The sequence below is a fragment of the Cherax quadricarinatus genome, chromosome 44 (genome assembly GCF_038502225.1).
Source record: "Cherax quadricarinatus isolate ZL_2023a chromosome 44, ASM3850222v1, whole genome shotgun sequence".
NCBI lineage: Eukaryota > Metazoa > Arthropoda > Malacostraca > Decapoda > Parastacidae > Cherax > Cherax quadricarinatus.
Window position 1 is genome coordinate 27,605,180 of NC_091335.1, and position 15,296 is coordinate 27,620,475.

The window sequence follows — 15,296 nt, forward strand, 5'->3', positions numbered from 1 at the left end:
TTCTTTATGAACGAAACTCAAAATTTGGTCATCCTCCAAATTTTTTTATTATCTATTAACACATTGGCCAATTCCCACCAAGGCAGGGTGGCCCGGAAAAGAAAAACTTTCATCATCATTCATTTCATCACTGTCTTGCCAGAGGGGTGCTTTAACCCTTTGACTGTTTCGGTCATATATATACATATATATGTCTTAGGCGCCACTGTTTCGGACATATTTATACACAAAAATTCTAGCGGTTTCAAATCAAGCGGGAGAAAGCTGGTAGGCCTGCATGAGAGAGAATGGGTCTCAGTGGTGGGTGTGCACCCTGTGAAAAAAAATCTGGGACTCAGTGGTGCATTGTGGGAATGCCATCTTGGTAGTCCATTTTCACCATGCCTCATGGTAAGAAGTACCTCACTCCTTGGGGTACTGGAGGTCGACTGTTCCCAAGTGATAGTTCTAACAGTGATGGAAGTGCCAGTGAAAGTGAATTTCATGGTTTTGGAGAGGGTGTGACCGAAAGCAGTGCCCAGGATTACATAATTAGTGATGAAAACCCCAATGACCCACAACCGTCCACCTCTGGTACTGGCACATCTCATTCACATTCACCTGTACCAGGACGAAAAAGGAAACTTCATTTCCCCATTTACAGGACTCAGATCTGAGCAGTGAAAGTGATAATGATAGTGATTTCAAAATTATTGACAGCAGCTCTAGTAGCGACAGTGAGGGGGAATATTCGCCAAGGTGATTTTATTCCCAATCCCCATGACTTTGATGAAACACAAAGTGGAATACGGCCATCTTGTACACTTGGAAACAATGCCACTGAACTAAAATGCTTATTCTTTGATGAACCCCTGATGGACATTATTGTCAGTGAAACCAACACATACTATGAGTACACCATGGCAAATACAATTCTTTCTCCAAGATCATGGCTACACCAGTGGAAGGGCACAACTGAGGCAGAGATGTACCTGTTCTTTGCCACAGTAATGCTTATGCCACATGTGTATAAGCACACTGTCACCACATACTGGTCAACAGAACGCCTGATTTCAACCCCAGGTTTTAGCTACATTATAGGAGTAAATCGTTTTTTGATACTCTTACGTATGTTACACTTTTCAGACAAAACAAGGCCTGACAGAACCGACAGGTTATATAAGAGCAGAAATGTGTTTATGTACCTGAAACAAAAGTGTTGCATGTATTTTTATCCCTTCAGGAAGCTTGTTATTGACGAGTCTTTGATTTTATTCAAAGGAAGACTCTCATTCAGGCAGTACATACCAAGCAAGAGGAAATGCTTTGGTATAAAGTTATTTGTACTGTGTGATATCTCGTTTTGGATATTGTGTACACTGGCAGTAATACATTGAGAGATATCAAGAAGTTATTGGGTATCTCTGGTGATGTGGATTGAACAATGATGGAACCATATCTTGGTAAGGGGCATATATTATATACTGATTAACTGGTACACAAGCCCCATACTCAGTGATTACTTGCGAGTAAACCTGACAGACGTGAGTAAACCTGACAGACGTGTGTGGCGCAATGCCTGGTAATTGTAAGCATATGCCAAGGTTCGACGCTGGCACTTGCAGAGGTGAGGTGCAGGCCTTTGCTGCCAATGACATCATGGCATTTCGGTGGCATGACAAATGTGATGTCACATTCTTCACATCAGTTCACCGAAACGAAATTGCACACACTGACAGGCACAATAGAGAGACCAATGAACCCATTCTAAAACCTGCAGCTGTCATGGACTACAACCTCAGCATGTGCTTAGTGGACAAATGTGACATGCAGATTGGGTTTGCTGATTGTGTATGCAAGAGTTATAAGTGGTATATAAAACTTTTTTTCCATCTTCTTGATATTTCCATGCTAAATGCTTATAACATATACAAGTTGAGGACCAACAACAAACCAAAATATGGTGAATTTTGTTTGTCAGTCATCAGACAAATAATCGTCAAGTACCAAGGAGCAACACCTGCAATAGACCAGCGCCCATGAAATTACCAACACATGACATCTCGTTTGAGGCCTGATGATCACTACCCCATACAACTGCCTCCTACTGCTTTTAAGAAAAGTGCTCAGAAGAGGGGTTTTGTATGTGGACATACCACAAAACGCCCACAAACACGCAGAGACACTCGTTTTATGTGTGAGGAGTGTCAAGTACCACTCTGCATATACCCATGTTTCAAAGAGTTCCACAAGCTGCAGTAGTTCTAGGAAAGTGTTCAGTGTCTGTATATATGTATATATACTATTATGGAACAATAGTAATAAACCATATTTTGTATTGTTTGTTTGTGTAAACAAGTTTTATACACAATCTAACAGTGATAATGTTTGTTCAGTTATTGTGTTGTTAATAATGAGTGTATATTTGAACAATGCACTTTACTTTGGTCTCACAGGCCACATAAGTTACTTAGAAAAGAAAAATATTGGAAAATACAAGAAACCTTCGAATTGGAGTAAATAAAAGAATACCAGGTGGGCGGCATTCGCCGCTCATTATCTGCCAACTTTTTGACTCTATATCTCGGTAAGTACTGATGGGAAAATTTTTTTTTTAGGCTTAAAACACTCAGTAAGATTATTTTGGTAAGAAATTTTTTTTTTTTTTAATATTTTGCGACATAGAATGACAGTTTCAGAAAGGGGTCTGTGACAGTCAAAGGGCTAAAATACAGTTTATACAACCGTTGCCATTAAACCTAAATGGTGAATGATCAAATAGATCCAGATCTAAATCTCTATAATCTAACTCCCAACAATATTTAATGGAAAGTAACTGCCTCTATTACACGGTATCCCAATCTATTCTCAGTGAACTGTCTTTCATGACCAGCTGTTCCTTGCTACTGCAGTTGGCTGTTAGAGTCTCTGCATATAACATACCTTCATTGTCTTCGGACCTGTCATTTGATCTTAGTGTACTCCTCGTCTTTTCCCTGGCCCCACGTGGGTCTGATAGGGCCTTCGCGTATGGCATATCTCCTATGTCTGTGCCTGACATAGAATTTCCTGATGTCGCAACTGAATTGTCATTTGTCTCTCTCTAATCTGATTTAGGTTTTGCAGTTTTTCTTCTAAGCACTGTATCCTAGCTTCTGCTGCTAATACCTGTAGCTCCCACTTCCTGCACTCTTCAGCTATCCACTCCTCCATTATCTTGCCAAGCTCTTCTATCTTCCTTCCCCACTCTTCCTCCCTTTTTTGGAGCTCTAACTCCCAAACTTTCCTACCTGGTTCATCCACCAGATCTCTGGTTTTCCGCCCTCTAGGGCCACCCATTTTTTTTCTACCACAGACAGAAGCTTATGTATTGTACCACAGAGAGAAGTTTATGTATTTTCAGGGTGTGTGTGTGGGGGGGGGGGAGGGACAAGGCTAGAGGAGAGAGAGAGAAAATAGAAAGGGGAAGGCTAGAGAAGAGAGAGACTGAGAGGGGGAGAAAGGGTAGAAAGAGGGAGAGAGAGGAGAGAGTATGGGGGTGAGTTTACCTGGAGTTTACCTGGAGAGAGTTTCGGGGGTCAACGCCCCCGCGGCCCGGTCTGTGACCAGGCCTCCTGGTAGATCAGAGCCTGATCAACCAGGCTGTTGCTGCTGGCTGCACGCAAACCAACGTACGAGCCACAGCCCGGCTGATCAGGAACTGACTTTAGGTGCTTGTCCAGTGCCAGCTTGAAGACTGCCAGGGGTCTGTTGGTAATCCCCCCTTATGTGTGCTGGGAGGCAGTTGAACAGTCTCGGGCCCCTGACACTTATTGTATGGTCTCTTAACGTGCTAGTGACACCCCTGCTTTTCATTGGGGGGATGGTGCATCGTCTGCCAAGTCTTTTGCTTTCGTAGTGAGTGATTTTCGTGTGCAAGTTCGGTACTAGTCCCTCTAGGATTTTCCAGGTGTATATAATCATGTATCTCTCCCTCCTGCGTTCCAGGGAATACAGGTTTAGAAACCTCAAGCGCTCCCAGTAATTGAGGTGTTTTATCTCCGTTATGCGCGCCGTGAAAGTTCTCTGTACATTTTCTAGGTCGGCAATTTCACCTGCCTTGAAGGTGCTGTTAGAGTGCAGCAATATTCCAGCCTAGATAGAACAAGTGACCTGAAGAGTGTCATCATGGGCTTGGCCTCCCTAGTTTTGAAGGTTCTCATTATCCATCCTGTCATTTTTCTAGCAGATGCGATTGATACAATGTTATGGTCCTTGAAGGTGAGATCCTCCGACATAATCACTCCCAGGTCTTTGACGTTGGTGTTTCGCTCTATTTCGTGGCCAGAATTTGTTTTGTACTCTGATGAAGATTTAATTTCCTCATGTTTACCATATCTGAGTAATTGAAATTTCTCATCGTTGAACTTCATATTGTTTTCTGCAGCCCACTGAAAGATTTGGTTGATGTCCGCCTGGAGCCTTGCAGTGTCTGCAATGGAAGACACTGTCATGCAGATTCGGGTGTCATCTGCAAAGGAAGACATGGTGCTGTGGCTGACATCCTTGTCTATGTCGGATATGAGGATGAGGAACAAGATGGGAGCTAGTACTGTGCCTTGTGGAACAGAGCTTTTCACCGTAGCTGCTCGGGACTTTACTCTGTTGACGACTACTCTCTGTGTTCTGTTAGTGAGGAAATTATAGATCCATCGACCGACTTTTCCTGTTATTCCTTTAGCGTGCATTTTTGTGCGCTATTACTCCATGGTCACACTTGTCGAAGGCTTTTGCTAAGTCTGTATATATTACATCTGCATTCTTTTTGTCTTCTAGTGCATTTAGGACCTTGTCGTAGTGATCCAGTAGCTGAGACAGACAGGAGCGACCTGTTCTAAACCCATGTTGCCCTGGGTTGTGTAACTGATGGGTTTCTAGATGGGTGGTGATCTTGCTTCTTAGGACCCTTTCAAAGATTTTTTATGATATGGGATGTTAGTGCTATTGGTCTGTAGTTCTTTGCTGTTGCTTTACTGCCCCCTTTGTGGAGTGGGGCTATGTCTGTTGTTTTTAGTAACTGAGGGACGACCCCCCGTGTCCATGCTCCCTCTCCATAGGATGGAAAAGGCTCGTGATAGGGGCTTCTTGCAGTTCTTGATGAACACAGAGTTCCATGAGTCTGGCCCTGGGGCAGAGTGCATGGGCATGTCATTTATCGCCTGTTCGAAGTCATTTGGCGTCAGGATAACATTGGATAGGCTTGTGTTAATCAAATTTTGTGGCTCTCTCATAAAAAATTCATTTTGATCTTCGACTCTCAGTCTGGTTAGCGGCTTGCTAAAAACTGAGTCATATTGGGACTTGAGTAGCTCACTCATTTCCTTGCTGTCATCTGTGTAGGACCCATCTTGTTTAAGTAGGGGCCCAATACTGGGCGTTGTTCTCGATTTTGATTTGGCATAGGAGAAGAAATACTTTGGGTTTCTTTCGATTTCATTTATAGCTTTTAGTTCTTCCCGCGATTCCTGACTCCTAAAGGATTCTTTTAGCTTAAGTTCGATGCTTGCTATTTAGAAGGGATAAGACTAGGGATAAGACTAGGGGGGAGAGAGAGAGAGACAGAGAGAGAGAGAGAGAGACAGAGAGAGAGAGAGACAGAGAGAGAGAGAGAGAGACAGAGAGAGAGAGAGACAGAGAGAGAGAGAGAGACAGAGAGAGAGAGAGAGACAGAGAGAGAGAGAGAGACAGAGAGAGAGAGAGAGACAGAGAGAGAGAGAGAGACAGAGAGAGAGAGAGAGACAGAGAGAGAGAGAGAGACAGAGAGAGAGAGAGAGACAGAGAGAGAGAGAGAGACAGAGAGAGAGAGAGAGACAGAGAGAGAGAGAGAGACAGAGAGAGAGAGAGAGAGAGAGAGAGAGAGAGAGACAGAGAGAGAGAGAGAGACAGAGAGAGAGAGAGAGACAGAGAGAGAGAGAGAGACAGAGAGAGAGAGAGAGACAGAGAGAGAGAGAGAGACAGAGAGAGAGAGAGAGACAGAGAGAGAGAGAGAGACAGAGAGAGAGAGAGAGACAGGAGACAGAGAGAGAGAGAGACAGAGAGAGAGAGAGAGACAGAGAGAGAGAGAGAGAGAGAGAGAGAGAGAGAGAGAGAGAGAGAGAGAGAGAGACAGAGAGAGAGACAGAGAGAGAGAGAGAGAGAGACAGAGAGAGAGAGACAGAGAGAGAGAGAGACAGAGAGAGACAGAGAGAGAGAGACAGAGAGAGAGAGAGAGAGAGAGAGAGACAGAGAGAGAGAGAGAGACAGAGAGAGAGAGAGAGAGAGAGAGAGAGAGAGAGAGAGAGAGAGAGAGAGAGAGAGAGAGAGAGAGAGAGAGAGAGAGAGAGAGGAGGGTGAGGGAAAAGGCTTTGAGAGAGAGAAATGCGAAGGAGGGGTAGAAAGATAGAAATAGGGAGAGGGACAGAAGCCTATAGAGAGAGAGAGAGGAAGGTGAGGGATAGGGCTATGAGAGTGAGAGAGAGAAGGGGGAAGGAGGGAAAAAGGCTATGAGAGAGAGAGAAATGCGAGAGAGTGAAGGCTAGAATGGGGGGGAAAGGTCTGTGGGAGAGGGAAAGGGAGAGAGGGGGGTGGGGGGGACAGTCAAATTCCAAGGATCAGCTGTGTGAATAAGTGGGTGTGTGTGTGTACTCACCTAGTTGTGGTTTCAGGGGTCGATACTCGGCTCCTGGCCCCGAGTATGTATGTGTGTGTGAGCACGTCAGTTGTTTATATGTCCCAGAAATACACCTCACCTCTGTGTATCCATAATACTAATAAGATACCATTAATACTGAGAGTAATTTTAATAATTATAATACTAGCGTGTGTTAACGAGTATTTCTTTTGCCCAGTTATGTAATACCTATTACTACATGTGTACCCAATACTTGCTTCTCAGATTGCACTGTCTTTGTGTCTTAAAACAGTATCTTTTGAAACTGTTGTCAGGGCTGTAGTCCCATTAGCCCCAACTTACTCTTCCTGCCTATTCCTTGCTCCTACAAATTTTATCTTCCTACTACTGCTAGATGCTGTGTGCATGATAGTCACTCTGGAGCAGGGTTTGAAAGCCAGAGACCAGTGATCGTAGGGCTGGCTCTGGCACTCAAAACTTCCCCCCAACCACAAACAGGTGAGTTGTACATTACAACTCAGAGGGGACGTCCATCCAGATGCCTACTGTATGATGCTCGCTGTCCGATGACTCGTGCACCTCGCCCTTCTGCCTCCGACTTCTTCAACTATTCTTTTCTCATTGCCCTTTTGAGTCCTCACTGTGTGTGTGTGTGTGTGTGTGTGTGTGTGTGTGTGTGTGTTTGTTTGTTTTTAATGTTACACATGTGTCATACATACTCTTCAAAAGCTTGTTTTTGAAGCTGAGCAGCATTCAGGAAGCCTTGACAACCTGATCTTGCTTGGTTCTTCCATTTTAATTTGAAGTATTTGCTGGGATCACGCTGCACCTAAATGGAAATTCCAACAAATAGTTAATTTATGGTTAGGCTGTATATGAAATAAAAAACCAAATAGAAATTTATGCTAGATATATTATTTACTTGCTTAAAAAATATTATCTTGACAGAACATTTCCAGTTAACACTATCTCCTTTACAAGGGATCATATCCTGTATTTAGGCAATGATAATGACGGCTTATTTCCTAAGAATATACATTAGAGCTACAATAAGATACAATTTTTTTTTATTTTTAACCCATAGGCTTAGACACCCAGGATAACCAAAGAAAGTCAATGCATCATTGAGGACTATCTGCCTTATTTTCAATGGGGTCCTTCAATCTTGTCCCCAGGATTTGATGCATACCAGTCGACTAACACCCAGGTACCTACTTATTTGCCAGATGAATGGGGATAGCAAGTGTAAGGAAACACAACCAATGTTTCTAGATCATTAAGCAAATATTATGACCTCCAAGCATTACTCAATTCTCTAAATGTCAGTATGTCTACCATTTCTCTCACTGAAACATGGCTAAAACCTGATGTTACGAACATCTATGCCATATATGGCTACACGGCCATACACAATTGTTGGCCAGACCAATTAGGAGGTGGAACAGCTATATACTACTATGATGAACTTGAATGTATAAATTCTACTTGCACAAGGGATGAAAATGGTGAATATACATTTGCTAAATTTAAATCCAAAGACCTTAAAAAAAGCCTTTAACAGTTGGAGCAATCTGTAGACTATAATATTTACTCATTTAGTGAAAAACTAGAAAGACATGATAACTGATGCAGAGATGAATAAATACCACCTGATTCTTACAGGGGACTTCAGAAACATAAACCTCATCCATGGCCATGACCCTCAAGTAACTGAATTGACAAACACTATGGGCAGCTGCTTCTGCCAATAATAACAAAACCTACTAGAATCTCCAAGACGAATGCCTCTTTACTAGACCATATCTGGACAAACATAATATCCCCATTAAAAGCAGGCATAATCACAGATAACACCAAAGACTGCTATCCCACCTTTCTTGTAACCAACCTAAGTAAATTGCCTCAGGACACAACTATTTTTTTACAAAAAATCCAAAAACTCTATAACATGCATTCCCGATAAAAACAAAGATCACAGCAAATGGACTCAACAGTCCCTGGCTTACAAACAGTGTATCCTCAAATCTATTCATTGTAAAGTGTATGGTAGGGGTATTACTGAAAGAATTAGAGGTAAGACAGAGAGCAGGACTGCTGATGAACAAGGAGGCTTTAGAATGTTTAGACCAAGTGTTTACATTGAAGTGGGTTTAGAAAAGGCATATGATAGGGTGGATAGGGGAGCAATGTGGCAAATGTATGGAATAGGTAGTAAGTTACTCTATGCAGTGAAGAGTTTTTATGAGGCTAGTGGGGCTCAGGTTAGGGTGTGTAGGAGAGAGGGAGATTACTTTCCAGTAAAAGAAGGCCTTAGACAGAGATGTATAATGTCACCATGTTTGTTCAACATATTTATAGATGGGGCTGTAAAAGAAAGTAAATGCAAAGGTGTTAGGAAGAGGGGTGGGATTAAATTATGGGGGATCAAATATGAAATGGGAGTTGACACAGTTACTTTTTGTTGATGATACTGTGCTTTTGGAAGATTCTAAAAAGTTGCAAAGGTTAGTGGATGTGGAAAATGTGTTGTGTTGCTGTTGGTTTAAAATATATTTGGGAATGAAAAGAGAACCAAGAGCAGGGGTCTTGGCTCATGCGCCAAGGGTCACATGGGCAGGGCGGTCGCATGGGTCAGGGAGTCACGTGGGTATGGGCAAATGGCGTGGGTGTCTGGTCAAAATGGGACCAGAAAATTAGCATTCACAGCAGCCTAAAGGATTAATATAGGCCTCATTTCATAATAGGAAGTGTTTTAACTGTTCCTGGTGAAGAGTGAGGGACAGTAATTTACGAAACCACTATAATAGGGTGGTAAAAATAGTACGACACAGCCTGGGAGAATGTATGGTGTGAAGACCAGTCAGTTTGATCTTCTCTCAACACATTCAAAACATAGTGCATCGACTTTTAACAAGTGGAAATTAACAGGATATTGTGTCACCTTGTGAACTGTGAAGAAATCAGTGATAATAACACTAAATTAAGGGAATGTGTGAGATGATAAGAGCCATCATTCCCAGAGTGACCACATGGTAACCTCGTGTCCCCGTTCCAAGGACCACGGAGGTTTTACGGAGTTCCCTCTCCTAAATTGGAACAAACCAAATTGGGAACATCCTCCTGCTGAAGGAGGAACCATATCAATTTAGCAGGACTTAGAGATCGGAGGGGGAAATAAAGAAGATAAAGAATGCTGCCTCCTCATCCACAGTTAACTGACCCTTCTTGTTTATCAAGCTAGTTGGCCAGTTTAGGTTTGTTATAATGAGATAGGTATTGTGGGTGTTTCAATGATCTTAAGTGACAACCAGTGAAAATTGGGTAAGTGGTGGTATTATTGTATCAGTGTGTATGTGTAACCCCTTACCTTTTTCCCAGTCAGTCAAATTTATGTATACAATCCACTAACGCGACGGGCTGGAGTTTTGAGACTCTATGACCGCGGGTTCAATCCCGGCCGGGGGTATGGTTCACTATCAGTTTCAATACAATAATTATTGGTGTTGCTTAACCTTAATCTTATAATTATGGTCCAGGTTGGTTGTGGACAGAGGGTGGTGGTTATCAGAAGGAGACGCTCTCCCTGTGACCAGGAGGGGCTCAAAACATTTTCCAGTACATAAGAAGTGCAACAGATGTAAATAATGGATTATTGTTGTCTTCTAATTAAATTACTTGCACGAGTGTAATGTTGAGGTACATGCAGGTGATTTATTCCCCACAGTGGATGAGTTTGGGAAGGTGTGTGCAAAGAAAGTGGATACTGAACATAGATAAAAGTAAGGTGATGAGGATATCAAATGAGTTAGGTAAAGAAAAACTGGATATCACATTGGAGGGAGGGAGTATGGAAGAAATGAATGTGTTTAGATATCTGGGAGTAGATGTGTCAGCAGATGATGAGTTTATGAAAGACGAGGTTAACCACAGAATTAATGAGGATAAAAGGTGCGTGGTGCATTGAAATATCTGTAGTGCCAAAAAAAAAAAAATGTTATCCATGGAGGCAAAGAAGGGAATGTATAAAAGTAAAGTGGTACCAACACTCTTGTATGGGTGTGAAGCATGGGTTGTAAATGCTGCAGAAAGAGGAAGGCTGGAGGCAGTGGAGATGTTGTGTCTAAGAATAATGTATGATGTAAATTTTATGCAGAGAATTCATAATGAGGAAATTAGGAGGTGTGGAGTTACTAAAAGTATTAATCAGTGGGCTGAAGAGGGGTTGCTGACATGGTTTGGTCATCTAGTGAAGAGGGAGGGTGTATAAATCTGTAGTGGAGGGGAGGAGGGGTAGGGGTAATCCTAGGAAAGGATGGAAGGAGGGGGTAAAAGGGATTTTGTGTACAAGATATATAAACTCATGTCACAGATTCAGTTGTAATAAATAACTGTAAATGAATAAACAGAAAGATAGATGGGAGGCTTGAACTATGGCTCATAAATTAACAGGTCCATTACACTACTGTCGGAGATCCTTGGCTTCTAATAAGAGAAAAATCAGAAACAGAACTTCAGTATATGTATTGTCAGGGGCACTAACTGTAACCCAACTGACTCTTCCCCATGGCCCAGGAGCTTTAGCAGTAAATCTATTCTTACTTTCCTCATGGCCATATAATCTATGAACTCAGATTAAGTTGTAATAAACAAGTGTAAATGAATAAGCAGAAAAATGGATGGGAGGCATCAACCATGGTCCATAAATTAACAGGATGCAAAGTGTTCCTAAATAATTTTTTGGTTCCAAAGTGTCATTGCCATAAGTGTTAAGTGTCACACATGTGCATTGTAGTACATCAGAGCATCATAGGTTTAGGTTTTGGGTTTAGCCATTCAACCCTTGAGGTGCATTTGTCTCATACTTTGTTCAGTGGACACATATTAGTGAAGTATTAGGTCATTTGAGAGACATTTGTGTTCTTCAGTTATTAGTTGTGCTTGACCATACCCTAGGACAGTGGTATTCATTGCACGGCTTGCGATGACTCAATTCAAGGCTCTCGAAAAATATATAAATTAATTAATAAAAAAAAATACATATAGAAAAATAATCTTTCAAGTAAGATACATATTTTCATGAGGTGAGATGGAAGACGAAGTCACAGTAAGAGAAAACATTCTAACATCCCTACCCTAGTCATACAGAAATCATACGTGTCCACTACGGGAAACTGATCAGGGACATGTCTAGCTCTAGGTGTCGGTGAGTTCAAGCTTTCCAGGGGGAGACTGGACGTATTTCGTTACTCTTGGAGATTTGTGTTTGAAAATTATTTTTTTTTTATTATCACACTGGCCGATTCCCACCAAGGCAGGGTGGCCCGAAAAAGAAAAACTTTCACCATCATTCACTCCATCACTGTCTTGCCAGAAGGGTGCTTTACACTACAGTTTTTAAACTGCAACATTTACACCCCTCCTTCAGAGTGCAGGCACTGTACTTCCCATCTCCAGGACTCAAGTCCGGCCTGCCGGTTTCCCTGAACCCCTTCATAAATGTTATTTTGCTCACACTCCAACAGCACGTCAAGTATTAAAAACCATTTGTCTCCATTCACTCCTATCAAACACGATCACGCATGCCTGCTGGAAGTCCAAGGCCCTCGCACACAAAACCTCCTTTACCCCCTCCCTCCAACCTTTCCTAGGCCGACCCCTACCCCGCCTTCCTTCCACTACAGACTGATACACTCTTGAAGTCACTCTGTTTCTCTCCATTCTCTCTACATGCCCGAACCACCTCAACAACCCTTCCTCAGCCCTCTGAACAACAGTTTTGTTAATCCCGCACCTCCTCCTAACTTCCAAACTACGAATTCTCTGCATTATATTCACACCACACATTGCCCTCAGACATGACATCTCCATTGCCTCCAGCCTTTTCCTCGCTGCAACATTCATCACCCATGCTTCACACCCATATAAGAGCGTTGGTAAAACTATACTCTCATACATTCCCCTCTTTGCCTCCAAGGATAAAGTTCTTTGTCTCCACCGACTGCTAAGTGCACCAGATATAGGCAACAGATATTTGAGACTGCGGCAACATATATGAAAGTAACAACTTAACTGTTGCTGCTTGTGGAACCTAGCTGCGATGGGCTAGTTTTACTTGAAGCCAAAGTGCAGTCAAGTAGTGTCCGTTATGATGGATCGATTTGTGGTTAAACAAAAACGCAATAGTGATGAACAGCCATCCCAGACCCGACCAGTAGAAAAGGAGCATTAAGTAAGTTTGGTCTTTATTTTGCTATTAATAACAAGATATGCAGGCTAATATTACCATGTCTAATTTTTCTCATTTACTATATTGCACTAGCAGCTCAGTACTACTTAATTTAGTTGAGTTACGCTAACTTGCAGTAGCTGCGGCTCTCTCAGTCAATGTGTTTAACCGAAGTGGCTCTCTTGCAAAAATTAGTGAATAACACTGCCCTATGATGTGACCCACAACAGTCAAACTAACTCCCAGTACATTTTTTACTGAAAGTGAATGAGGGCAGTGGGTGTAATGAGACTCACCCATTTGTTTTGACTTGCTCATGGCTCTAATGTACAAATATTGTCTTTGACAGATTTTTCACTCCATTTGAGGTACTGTGGTCAAGATAATATATATCTATAAAAACAAAATTTTCAGACAATATTTAATAATATTTTTTTAAATTTTCAAATAAGATACTTCTAGTACATAAACATTGTCAAATTAAAAGGGGATATTCTAAAAGCAAAAAATATGAAACTGAAAAGAAAATGATAATGCATATTTTACCCATCCCTAAGGTTCATAATTAAAGACATCTGGACAACACTCAAAATCCAATATAGGTATAGAGCCACATATAATAAAATAATTGCTGTAATAAAAATCCTTACCTCAAAGTTTTGTCCTATATATGGATCAGGCAGCACAATGATGATGTCAAAGTCTGTCTTGAGCTTAACAGAGAGAGCTTCATAGGCACTTCCTCCATGCATAACATCGACAAAATGAGCATTGTACAGAAAAGTATTGGTCCTGAATTGTTTCTGAAGTTCCTTGACAAAGGCATCTACCACCTACAAAATAAAGATCATGGTAATCCATATTTAATATAAAACTAAATTTGTATTAGCATTTTCATTTTTATTTTTTTAAAAACTTATCATCTATTGAAAATATTTAAACTAAATGGGGTTCAGTAGACCACCACCTTTTATGCCTCCACTTACTGCATTTCCACCTGTGTATGATTCCTTTTTAGTATCTATTTCCTCCTTTTGCTCTGAAGTTCCCCCACCTGTTACAGTGATTACTCTTTTGTGTCTATCAGTCAACTTGAAGAATTCAAGTTTTTACCAAATACATTTATACTGTCTGTGTGCTCATTTTAATTTTATACATGTATTGAGAGAACTTACATTTGTTTGGTAGAAATTTATAAAGAACCACAGTTTTTATATTTATGTTTTTGTTAAGGTTTATTACAAAATTTCCTTGGTTAGTTTTTAACCATATGCATTCATACTTTGTTTATTATCACTCCTTATACATATGTGTAAAGAGCTCATATTTATTTAGTAGAGATTGGTCAAGATTTAATAGCTAAAAACCATGAGTGGCTAAATTAAATGTTGAACACTCAATGTATCGAGACATTGAGGTGGCTGGTGAGGTTGGCTGCCAGCCTGCCACACTCAACTCACTATTTGGCTAAATATATTCTTCAACCTTCCTCACTTCTCTTTCTGCATTTGATTCCATTCATCATCAAGGGTTATGTTCATAAAAAAAAAAAAAAAAAACCATTCCACAGGTGGGGTGGGGGGGTAGAACCTGTGGTTTCTATCCTCGCCCGTGGGGCTTTTCAATTTTCCTCAGCACCTACAGAATAAGAATAAATTGGTGTTGAAGACTCATGCCATTGACTAGTTTGGATATCGTATTTCTAGAAAGGTATTAGGTATTCCTTAAGAATGTAGAGATAATTTTGAATTTGCTGTTTCCTAAGTTGGTAGGGAAGGTTCAGTCCTCTATAAATATGGTTACATATTACTATGAACTTATTAGAAATTTCTCTAATTTGCTTAAAAAATTATAGGTTAAATTTGCCTTCAATAGAAGAGAATGCTGTTCAGAGTATATAAGATGAATTGTTACATTTGGACACTGAAAACTGAGGTCAATGCTTTCCCTGTAAGTACTGAAGTGTACTTGTGCAGGAAATTAATGGTCAAGAGAAGACCTTGTGCTTTGCAAGTAAACTTTCTCCAAATGAACTAAATTATTTACAGCTGGACATAGGATTGGCCTTAGAATGTACAGTGGACCCTCGGAAATCGACCATTCCTAGTGCGTACAGTGGACCCTAGGATATCGACCATTCCGGATATTGGCCAAACTGAATTTTGGCTGCTTTTTCGGCTGGAATTCTATCCTGGATTCCTGGATTTCGGCTGCCAACTCGGAAATGGTCCGTACAATGGACTCTCTGTTTTTGTGATTAATCCGTTTCAGAGTCTGACAACACCCGAAAATCACAAAAACCGAAATCATTTTCCTCACAAATAATGTAAATCCAATTAATCCGTTCCAAACACCCAAAAGTATTAACAAAAATAAAATTTTTTGGAGATTAAATATAGATTTACACACAGAAAACAATGACAAATCAATATAAAGCATTAA

The 15,296-nt window shown here is 41.1% G+C and overlaps 1 protein-coding gene across 2 annotated transcripts in view; it reads right to left on the reverse strand.

The window, feature by feature from the left end:
- The window catches only part of LOC128697334 (uncharacterized), a 122,967-nt gene that overhangs the window by 71,205 nt on the left and 36,466 nt on the right, over nt 1-15,296 (reverse strand). The window contains exons 3-4 of one of the 2 annotated variants that reach the window (XM_070094217.1): nt 13,505-13,687; nt 7,348-7,457 (exon numbers count right to left, since the gene is read on the reverse strand). In XM_070094217.1, the coding sequence (XP_069950318.1) occupies nt 7,348-7,457; nt 13,505-13,687 (293 nt within the window). The remainder of the gene's footprint in view (nt 1-7,347; nt 7,458-13,504; nt 13,688-15,296) is intronic. The other variant, XM_070094218.1, reaches the window with a different exon arrangement.